The sequence below is a fragment of the Microcaecilia unicolor genome, chromosome 2 (genome assembly GCF_901765095.1).
Source record: "Microcaecilia unicolor chromosome 2, aMicUni1.1, whole genome shotgun sequence".
NCBI lineage: Eukaryota > Metazoa > Chordata > Amphibia > Gymnophiona > Siphonopidae > Microcaecilia > Microcaecilia unicolor.
In genome coordinates, this window is record NC_044032.1 from 329590252 (window position 1) to 329602341 (window position 12090).

The following is a 12090-nucleotide window of genomic DNA, read 5'->3' on the forward strand; positions in this document are numbered from 1 at the left end:
GGCTACAGGGCACAGAAATACTGCTACTAGCCCTATACGGGCCAAATGTGTATGATAAAAATTTCTACTATGACCTAGTACAATTATGCAGGCCATATAGATCTCTAGAGCTGATGGTCATGGATGACTTCAACCTAGTGGCACAACCTATGGAAGATTGCTCGGATCCAAATAGGGCCCACAGAGGAGGCCCAAGGGCTAGAACCAGTGGTGTGCTGCAGCCAGCTTGCTCCGGCTCGCAAGATCCGGTTGTTAAATTTTGGCCGGACTTGCGAGCCGGTTGTTGGAAAGGGCGAGCCGGCTCTCCCTCCCTCCGCCCTCCGGATCCAGTCCCTCACAGATCCTACCTTGACTATTGAATTCTTCGGGGCAGGCATTGTTGCCTGCCCGCTGCTATCACTGACTTTCCTCCGCTGCCTGTTTGCGCTTTAAAAATGGCCGCCGAGACTTCCAGAGGCGGCCTTGCGAGACTTCTGTAAGTCTTGGCGGCCATTTTGAAGCACGATCAGGCGGCGGAGGAAAGTCAGCGATGGCAGCGGGCAGGCAGCACTGCCTGCCCCGAAGAATTTGATGGCCAAGGTAGGGTCGGTGAGGGACCGGATCGGGAGGGAGGAGAATTTGTGAAACAAGTCGGGAGGGGGTGGCAGGGGAGAGAAGGGAGCTGCTGGACATGGGTGGATGGAGGGCAGGGGAGAGAAGGGTCGCTGGCCATGGGTGGATGGAGGACAGGGGAAACGAGGGTCACTGCTGGCCATAGGTGGATGGAGGACAGGGGAGAGGAGGGTCACTGCTGGGCGTGGGTGGATGGAGGGCAGGGGAGAGGAGGGTCACTGCTGGGCATGGGTGGATGGAGGACAGGGGAAAGGAGGGTCACTGCTGGCCATGGGTGGATGGAGGACAGGGGAGAGGAGGGTCACTGCTGGGCATGGGTGGATGGAGGACAGGGGAAAGGAGGGTCACTGCTGGCCATGGGTAGATAGAGGACAGGGGAAAGGAGGGTCACTGCTGGGCATGGGTGGATGGAGGGCAGGGGAAAGGAGGGTCACTGCTGGCCATGGGTGGATAGAGGACAGGGGAAAGGAGGGTCACTGCTGGGCATGGGTGGATGGAGGCAAGGGGGAGAGGAGGGGAGAGAGAATAAATGCTGGACATGGATGGAGGGGAGGGAAGAGTGAGGAAGGAGATAAGGGAAAAGCAAGAGAGGAGAAAAACTGCACATGGATGAAGAAAATAGGCAGAAGCTGAGGACCAGAAATGAAGAAGAAAGGAGGAAAGGAAAGAAATAAATGGAAAGGAAGCCCTGGAAACGGAGTTAAGAGGACAGATAGCAGCAGAATCGGATACTGGGCCAGCATGATCAGAAAAACAGTCACCAGACAACAAAGGTAGAAAAAATCATTTTATTTTCATTATAGTGTTTGGAATATGTTCCCTTTGAGAATCAGGTGCTCAACATTAAAAGTTTATATTTATTTACTTATTTATGGCATTTTATCCCACATTAAACATGAATTAGATTGGAACCTGGGATCATTTAATTTTTTTTTCCTGGAGAGAGTAATGCATTGCCCCCCCCCCCCCCCACCCACTGGCTATAGCCAGCTCTGCAATTTTGGGGGGCGCAGAGGTGGATGGGGGGTGCAGAGGTGGATGGGGGGCGCAGAGGTGGATGGGGGGGTGCAGAGGTGGACGGGGGGGGGGCACAGAGGTGGACGGAGGGCACCGAGGTGGACCGGGGAGAGAGCCTGTTGTTAAAAATTTACCAGCACACCACTGGCTAGAACACTAATATCCTTTATGTGTAGCTTAAATTTGGTTGATACTTGGAGAGCTTTACACCCGGGGCAGAAAGATTTTACCAACTTATCAAGGGCTCATGGGATGTATTCAAGGATAGATTATGCTTTAGTGGCAATCTCTCTGTTCCCAAGTGTGCTCTCAGTAGATACAGGAACGGCAGATATCTCGGATCATGCCATGGTCTGGCTAGATTTAGAGGCGCCAAGACACTATCAATAGCAAGGGAGGGGATGGAGGTTCCCAGTCTACCTATACACAAATCAAGACTTTGTAAAATACATCAAGGCAAAGTGGGAGGAATATGACCAGTTTAATGGGCAACATAGGAACAACCCCACTCTATTTTGGGCAACCGCAAAAGCGGTGATGAGAGGGGAGGTGATTGCATATGTAAATGCCCGGAACAAAAAACTTTCCGGGGCAATCATAGATTTAGAAACAAAATTGCGAGCTGCAAAATGGAAAGTTATAAAATCGTCGACAGGAGCAAACAGAGAAAACTTGCAGGCAGCGCAAGTGGCTCTTAACTCCTTATTGCAAGAGCGAGCCACCAGGGGGCTTCTATATAATAAGTATAGGTTCCAGAAATTTGGAAATAGGGTATGCCCAATGTTGGCAGGGATGGTTAAGACATGGGGGGATCAATGGGTAATTACGGTGTTAAAGGATGGCCAAGGGAAATTACATCATACAAATGAAAAGATAGCAGAAATCCTTCAACAACATTTCTCTGGGATTTATGCAGCCCCACTTAAGGGTGATGAAGTAGCAATAAACTAACACTTGTAGCAGGCTAATCTATCTCCATTAACTGCACAAGAGATAGAATCCTTGAATAGCTCAATTCTGGGGAAGGAACTTCAGGAATGTATAAAGACATTAAAATTGAATTCTGCCCCGGGCCCAGATGGATTGTCAGGAGAGTTCTATAAACTGCTAAATACCAAGCTTATAGACCCATCGATATCATATTACGATCAGGCAGTGCAAAAGGGACAGGTTGCGGAACATGCAAATGAAGCACTAATTGTCTTACTGAAAAAACCAGGTAGAGCAGAGGATTTGCCAGATTCGTATAGGCCGATATCCCTAATAAATGTGGATTTAAAATTGCTATCTAAAATCATGGCAAATCGTCTAGCTAAGATTCTGCCCCGGGTAATTAGTGCAGAGCAGGTGGGTTTCGTCAAAGAAAGGCAAATAGTGGAAAATGTTCGACGGCTATTGCTGGGCATGGCAACATGTCAACGCTATGAGAAACAATCCCTAGCGATAAACCTAGACACAGAAAAGTCTTTTGAAAAGCTGCATGGGGATTATCTATTTGCTGTACTCCAGGCGATGGGATTCAGGGGTTGGTATATTAAAGCGCTCCAATTATTGTATAAGGATCCAGTAGCAGCGTTGATGATTAACGGGGTTAAGACACCACTATTTCCAATAGGTAGGGGGACTTGCCAAGGGTGCCTGCTCTCCCCGCTCTTGTTCATTTTGTCACTGGAACCATTGCTGAGGAGGTTGCGCTCTAGCGAGGACATCCTGGGAGTAGAAATGGAGGGCCATATTGTAAAAACCCTCGCATTTGCTGATGATCTATTAGTGCTCCTCCGCAATACCCAAACCTCTATACCAGGACTGATACGGGAGATAGAATATGGGACATACTCTGGATTTGTATTAAATAAACAGAAGTCACAAGCGCTTCTAGTGTATGGTACAATACCTGAAGGGGGGGAGGGGAGATACCCGTGCTGCCGGACGAGAAACCACTAAAGTATCTATATATCACGCAGAATTTAAAACATTTATACAATAGTAACGTCAAAAAGCTGTTAAGGGACACAAAAGATAGACTAAGAGCATGGCAGGGGTATCCACTGTCATTAATGGGTAGAATAGCCTTATACAATATGACAATAATACCACGTTGGCTATATGTTTTTCAAGTCCTCCCTTTGTATTTAAAAAGTAGGGATGAAAAGCAGCTCAATAGGCAGTTGCAACAGTTCCTCTGGAAAGGGAAAAAAACCAAGAATCCCATTGGTAGCATTGCAAACGCCTGTGGAGTATGGGGGCCTTGGCCTTTTAAGTATCAGGCAAATGACAGTTGCGAGTGGTATGAGACATATTGCAGACTGGTATAAGAAAACGCAAGACTTTTCGGCCACCTCCCTTGAGATAGCTTTGATGGGCAATGTACATTTTAGCTGTTTAATACATGAAAAAGGGGGATCAATGCCATATGAATTTGGTCAATCTATGATACTGCCCACAGCTAAGAAGGTTTGGAAGTGGATATGTAAACTCCACAAATTTTCAGTGAAAGCCACTCCGTTCCTTCCAATATGTGGAAATCCGGCCTTCCCACCAGGAGATATGTATTCGGTCTTTAAACGATGGCAGCAGCAAGGCATACAGTATGTGTATCAGATTCTGACTGAAGAGGGACGCCTGTTACCTTTTGCAGACATACAAAAAAAGTATTCTTTTCCTAATACAGATTTATTCTAGTATAACCAGTTGAAACATTATACTGACTGTTTGGCATGGCAAAACCTGTCTGAAGACGTACAAGAGGAACTTGCAGCAGTGTATTCTTTGTCAGCACAGCAAAAGACTCCATTATTTATTTATTTATTTATTTTTAGCATTTGTATCCCGCATTTTCCCACCTATTTGCAGGCTTGATGTGGCTTACATTGTTCCGTAATGGTGATCACCAATTCCGGAAAAGAGAAATACATAGTAAAATGGAGGTAACAGAGTGGATTAGGTAGTCAGATAAAGAAAGTTCATTTTCATAATAAATAATAAAAGGTATTGGATTAAACTTCAATCATGATAGATTAACTTAAACAATCAGAAATATTAAACTTCAACCTTGATTATTGCTGGCCAAACTTAAACAATTACATAGAACAAATTACCAGCCCAATATTATCATCTGAAAACAAAGAAGTTATACTTTTGTAACATTAATGAGTAGTAGTTTCTAAGAAAAATTTCATTCCACCATGGACATATCTGAGACACTGCATCAGAACTACCTTATGAAAGGCTGGCAACAGCATGGACAGCTAAACTGGGCACAATTTTATCAGCGGATATTTTCAAGGCTCATGTTCTACAATTGAAGAGGTCGACAGGTTTTGCTTGGTGTTGGGAACTACAATATAAGTTTGCAGTAAGAATGCATGTAGCCCCCAGACGGGCCTTCCACATGGGACTTTCACCAGCAGGAGAATGCCCAAAATGCAATAGCGTGGGTGCCACGCTGGGGCATATGTTTTGGACTTGTCCCCACATCACTCAATTTTGGAGGCAACTATTGTCAAAAGTATCGTACATGTGGGGAACAACCTGGACCTTAGACTGTAAACTTTTATTTGGACATATAAAAGTAGTAGCTCCACAGCCTAAAGGATTTAAGGAATTTACAAACAGGGCAGTCATTGTAGCTAAAAAGGTGATTTTGCTAGAATGGATGTCACCGAAAACCCCTACTCTGCAACAGTGGAGGACCCAGATGATAACTTTAATGCGAATGGAGAGACTTGACATAGTGCAGCTGGATAATAAATGAGGACAGCAATTTGAGCGGCGATGGGCCCCATTCTGGCAGACTTTAACGCCAGTAGTGCGGGGCCATCTGCTAAATATATAAAGATGTTGGTGAGAGGAGGGCAGAAGAGTCTTGCGTTAAGAAGGTCCCTGATGGGTGGGAAGGTAAAGGGATGGGTTGGGGGGGAGGCAAATTGAGGGGGGGAGAAAAAGGAAAAGGAAACTGAATTGACATTTAAAATGTAAGATAATTGACTGTTAGATGTTTACTGCAAATCATACTAGACTTAACTTGTACCTGTTAGCTAAATTGTTTTATATTTTGTCAATTTTGCAAATAAACAGATTTAAATATAAAAATTGATTTCATCTCATGGGTTTTTGTTTGATTCTGGTGTAACTAGCCATTCAGCCCATTAAAATGGGCTAGTATGGGGTTTTTCCAAGGCCCCCCCCCCCCCCCCCCCGAGGTCGCCGCTACCGGTCCCCCCCTGGAGTCGCCGCTGCCACGCCTCCACCCGGCCCGGGCCCTCTCTTCGCTATTGAACTTACGTTGCCGAAACGCAGCAGGCAGATCAGCAGAGCTCCCGTCGGCCTTCCTTCTCTGCCTGTGTCCCGCCCTCGTGTGACGTAATGTCGGCGAGGGCGGGACACAGGCAGGGAAGGAAGGCCGACAGGAGCTCAGCTGATCTGCCTGCTGTGTGTCGGCGATTTAAGTTCAATACCGAAGAGAGTGCTCGGGCCGGGTGGAAGGGGGCGGCGGCTGTGGCGGCGACTCCGGGTGGGGGGAGCGGTAGCGGCGACCTCAGGGGGGGGGAGCAGTAGCGACGTCGGCGGCTCCCTCCCTCCCCTTCGCGCAGTTTCCCTCTCTGTCCCGCCCCCGTCATCACGCATTTGTGGGTGAGTACGGTCACTCGCCATTTATATGTTTGATGGGCAGGGTGAAAGAGGGAGGGGAAGGGTCAAAGAAGGTGCCAAAGTGCTACCTGCCATGGTTGTGCCTACACAAGATTTGCTTAAATGAACGTGTACTCTTTTTGTCTGTTTATTTTTTATACAATTTTATACAAGCCTTTTTCATCATGTAAAAACATGATTTACACAAGTTAAAAGCTGGATATAATTACCCCATGTCTTAGTGTTAGAAAACAAAATTCTACTATATTGAATTGCCAGCATCAAGCTTTACAATATCCTCAAGTAATGTAGTACATAAAAAAATTGAGTTAACATTTCCACAGTGATTAATTTATTTTGAAAATCATAAGCAGCCTATGAGTTAGTATTTCACTGAATATAAATATTAAACATTTTTTTACAAAGACTCATAGTTGAAATTCTCATTCCTAAAAATGTGTTACAAAGTTTGATATAAAATTTATAAACACTATAACATAAGTGATTAGAGGCCAAAACCCCCCCCCCCCCCACCAAACTTTAAAAAACTGGTCCTAGTGATTTGTAGAATGTTCTTAAGATGTTGCTGTTTCTCTTTCTGTTCTGTTCACAGAGATAGCTGGCGTGTCTGCATGTAACCTCTTATAGTCCGTATGGAAGAAAAGAACAAAACAGCATGCTCCAAAGCTGCATATACCAGCCATTACAAGGATTGATACTGTATTTAAAGAAGAAAACAGCAACGTTTCAATACATAAGTATGCTTGCAATTTACATTCATTACCTAACTATAAGATTTTAAAAGCATCTTCTTCAGCTTTAAGTTTCAGCCAGTGAACTGGGTCAACCTGCTGAAGAGGCACATTAAAACCAAGATGCATACATTCAAACCAAGAACAATTTGTGGAAGTAAGTGGCTAAGCATAGTCACCAAGAGATTCCCTTACTAAGCTGTGGTAAAAAGGGGCCTTAACATGTGCTAAGGCCATTTTTTACCGCAGCCAGCTATTTCCTCTTTTCTATATTAATGGCCATGTGCTAATGTTGCCACTAGCATATGGCCATGTTATCAGATTACCGCATGTGCATTTACTGCTTACAAAAAGGTGGGGGTAAGGGCTCATGCACTATCTATGTACCCATCTAGTGTGCGGTAATGTAGCTGTGCTGACTGGTTAGCACAGGAACACCCAATCCCTGCCCCCCCCCCCCCCCCGACATGCCCCTTCAAAAATATTTTTTAGTGCGCACACATTTGGCAGTTTCTGCAGTATGCCTGCGTGCATCCCTTAGTACACCATTTTAAGCTGCATTAGGGTCTAACATAGCTTAGTAAATGGGCCCTTAAGAGATCTATATGTGAAAGATGGCCCTGTATCAAAAATATCCCATTACTAAAACAAGAAAGAGAAACAATTGTTGTCTGGGCATACTCTACCAAAAATGCCAGATTTATTAATTCACTTAACCATTCATTTATAGTGATTTTATTTATGTATTTATTTTTTTAAGTCAAAAGCACTTATCCAGATAGCAGTACCTGCTATATGGATAAGTGTCACTGATCAGTATATTCTGAGGTACTATTACAGAATGTCTTGTACTATCCAGTTAGGGGGCAATTCTATAACTGGGTGCTACAAATTAGGTGCCTGCTGTGAGCAATTATACATGTAATTTCTGTTGTAGAATACTAGCATGTTTGCAGTTATGTGCCTACATTTAGGCACGCAACTTACACCATAATCTGACTGGGTGACCAGAGAATTGGATCAAGGGAGAGTGCTAGATATACAATTCAAAAATAGGTATGTGATACAACAGAAGGGGGATTTTTGGAAAGGGTGATAGGAGGAGAGGGATTGGTAGAAAGTGCCCAACTGCAAGAAATACACTATACTACTACTACTACTACTTAACATTTCTAAAGCGCTACTAGGGTTACGCAGCGCTGTACAATTTAACATAGAAGGACAGTCTCTGCTCAAAGAGCTTACAATCTAAAGGACACGTGAACAGTCAGTCTGATAGGGGCAGTCAAATTGGGGCAGTCTGGATTTCCTGAAAGAGTTAGGTGCCGAACTATAAAATGTTCCACACAATCTATATACATCCCAAATGGGTGCAATATCCCAATATTCAAAGGGATATCTAAGGAAATTGTGTTATGTGCAGGAACCAGGAGGGGACCTATATTCAGTCTTGGTGAGATTTTGGAAGCATTATGGAACCATCTTGAACGACCTATGGGTCAATCACTCCCTAGAAGTAATGAGTTATGCTTATTAAACTTAGAACATAATTTGTAATTTGAGTGGGATGAATATTGTTTATTTGTGAGGAAAGTTTGTCTGACAGCAAAGTAATGTATTCTGCTTCTATGGATACCGACAGAATCCTCTACACTGATGCTATGGAGAAATGAAATGCATCGGTTATTGCAAATGGAAAGAATATTGATTCTAAGAAAGGGAGAGAAGAAAATAGATGCATAGGAATATGGTCATATTCTAAATTCATTAACATCAAGAATGAGAAACATGATGCTACATTAATTATGCATATATTTCCAAGATGGAACAGAAATTTTTTTCTCTTTTGACCACAGATATATATATATATACACACACACCTCAATGGTTCAATGTCATGTGAGGGAAAAGCGGAAAGGAGATAGCACCACAATAAAGCTACAATTTGCTTTGGGGGGGGGGGGGAAGCGGGCATGGAATGGGGATTGGGGTTTTTTGTTTACACAGAATCTGATTATATGATTTTGAATTTGAGCTGTGTAGTTTGAAAATGTTTAATAAAAGTTGATCCATAAAATAAAAAAAATGCTGACAGCTGCTGGCTGAAATATTGACCCCAGTTAATATTTAACAATCATCACCCTAGGTGTTTAAAATTAGTTTTACCTATTACTTTTTGAGTGCGCATGACCAAGAGGCATATTTTCAAAGCACTTTGGGAGGCTAAGTTCCATAGGTTTCTATGGAACTTTGGGAGGCTAAGTGCTTTGAAAATATGCCTCCAAGAGTTTCAGATTCAAAATCAAACAGCTGTCAATAGAGTGTATATAAGAACTTCCTATGTGAATCATAATCTGCTGTTTTAATTTTACTTACAAGGCATCACTGAAAGCCAGCTGTCTCTAGAAACATTGGCACATACTAGCTTTACATGAGTTTTTAAAATCAGAACCTTGTATTGTTCACACTTGTGGCAGAAAAATTAAGTCTGTGGTACAGTGGGGGAAATAAGTATTTGATCCCTTGCTGATTTTGTAAGTTTGCCCACTGACAAAGACATGAGCAGCCCATAATTGAAGGGTAGGTTATTGGTAACAGTGAGAGATAGCACATCACAAATTAAATCCGGAAAATCACATTGTGGAAAGTATATGAATTTATTTGCATTCTGCAGAGGGAAATAAGTATTTAATCCCTCTGGCAAACAAGACCTAATACTTGGTGGCAAAACCCTTGTTGGCAAGCACAGCGGTCAGACGTCTTCTGTAGTTGATGATGAGGTTTGCACACATGTCAGGAGGAATTTTGGTCCACTCCTCTTTGCAGATCATCTCTAAATCATTAAGAGTTCTGGGCTGTCGCTTGGCAACTCGCAGCTTCAGCTCCCTCCATAAGTTTTCAATGGGATTAAGGTCTGGTGACTGGCTAGGCCACTCCATGACCCTAATGTGCTTCTTCCTGAGCCACTCCTTTGTTGCCTTGGCTGTATGTTTTGGGTCATTGTCGTGCTGGAAGACCCAGCCACGACCCATTTTTAAGGCCCTGGCGGAGGGAAGGAGGTTGTCACTCAGAATTGTACGGTACATGGCCCCATCCATTCTCCCATTGATGCGGTGAAGTAGTCCTGTGCCCTTAGCAGAGAAACACCCCCAAAACATAACATTTCCACCTCCATGCTTGACAGTGGGGACGGTGTTCTTTGGGTCATAGGCAGCATTTCTCTTCCTCCAAACACGGCGAGTTGAGTTCATGCCAAAGAGCTCAATTTTTGTCTCATCTGACCACAGCACCTTCTCCCAATCACTCTCGGCATCATCCAGGTGTTCACTGGCAAACTTCAGACGGGCCGTCACATGTGCCTTCCGGAGCAGGGGGACCTTGCGGGCACTGCAGGATTGCAATCCGTTATGTCGTAATGTGTTACCAATGGTTTTCGTGGTGACAGTGGTCCCAGCTGCCTTGAGATCATTGACAAGTTCCCCCCTTGTAGTTGTAGGCTGATTTCTAACCTTCCTCATGATCAAGGATACCCCACGAGGTGAGATTTTGCGTGGAGCCCCAGATCTTTGTCGATTGACAGTCATTTTGTACTTCTTCCATTTTCTTACTATGGCACCAACAGTTGTCTCCTTCTCGCCCAGCGTCTTACTGATGGTTTTGTAGCCCATTCCAGCCTTGTGCAGGTGTATGATCTTGTCCCTGACATCCTTAGACAGCTCCTTGCTCTTGGCCATTTTGTAGAGGTTAGAGTCTGACTGATTCACTGAGTCTGTGGACAGGTGTCTTTTATACAGGTGACCATTGCCGACAGCTGTCTGTCATGCAGGTAACGAGTTGATTTGGAGCATCTACCTGGTCTGTAGGGGCCAGATCTCTTACTGGTTGGTGGGGGATCAAATACTTATTTCCCTCTGCAGAATGCAAATAAATTCATATACTTTCCACAATGTGATTTTCCGGATTTAATTTGTGATGTGCTATCTCTCACTGTTACCAATAACCTACCCTTCAATTATGGGCTGCTCATGTCTTTGTCAGTGGGCAAACTTACAAAATCAGCAAGGGATCAAATACTTATTTCCCCCACTGTATATTCAGATTATTAAGATAAACATGGGAAGCCTATGAGAGGAACAGGGGTGTGTCAAGCCATGTGTCAAGTCGTGTGTGGATTTTGTACACAAACTAAGGCACTACAAAGTTGAACCAATAAAATTACTTGTAAAATATAATATACAATTGTATATCAAACCACTTTTGTGGCTTATCTAATTTCTTGCCCCTGTGATAAGATTTATGTCAGCAGAACTAAAACAATGAAATTTAGAGTAACTGAACATAAGTCCAGAATAACCATAGGCAGCAGCAATGCCCCACTGAGTAGCTCATTGGCAACCACCACAACATGCTTTGGGGGTTTTGGATAGAAATCCCAACACAGGTGGTGGGCACAGAAGGCAAACAACCTACTAACTGCACCACGAGCCTATGGCATTAAACTTATTAATGCATATATACAACAGTGAACTGAACTCTCTTTCTGGAGTCTTTAATAATTACCACAACACTTAGGGTATAGTGCTTCAGTACTGTAGTAAATAGGTCTGCCACAGTTTGTATTGACATTGGATGTTTTATGAGTTATGTTGAATTTTCTATTCTGTTGAGATTATTGATTACAATGGTCTTTTTAAAAATAGGCATAAAATAGGTGAAGTTTTGGATTTCTCACATATGCATTCTGTCACCAAAGGTCAACTTACCTTTCCAGTCTAATGGATCAACCCCATCCACGTTACAGGTAGCAAATATAGTATCAGAAAGGGGTCTAGCAAGAAGCTGAAACAATACCATATAGATAATTCCCTGGATTTGGCTGAAATGAATTTTAAAAATGCATGGTATTAATAAGATGCAGTATCTGGCAAAATATTCTAGCTATGAATAAATCATAAAAGGACTGAAAAAAACAAAGCAAGATACATGTGCATATAGTATCCAGTTTTAAAATCAGCACAAATAAATCTGTCTTCATATGGCTGTGTACTCTAGTGAGAGCTTTCAGATTTTGCTGGGGATC

At 43.4% G+C, this 12090-nt stretch overlaps 1 protein-coding gene across 2 annotated transcripts in view; it reads right to left on the bottom strand.

The window, feature by feature from the left end:
• Window positions 1-6382: 6382 nt before the first annotated feature.
• The window catches only part of SLC49A3 (solute carrier family 49 member 3), a 423803-nt gene continuing 418095 nt past the window's right edge, over window positions 6383-12090 (bottom strand). For both annotated transcript variants that reach the window (XM_030194348.1, XM_030194349.1), the window contains exons 10-11: window positions 11774-11886; window positions 6383-6976 (exon numbers count right to left, since the gene is read on the bottom strand). In XM_030194348.1, coding sequence (XP_030050208.1) covers window positions 6834-6976; window positions 11774-11886 — 256 coding nt within the window. In that variant the 3' untranslated portion in view covers window positions 6383-6833. The remainder of the gene's footprint in view (window positions 6977-11773; window positions 11887-12090) is intronic.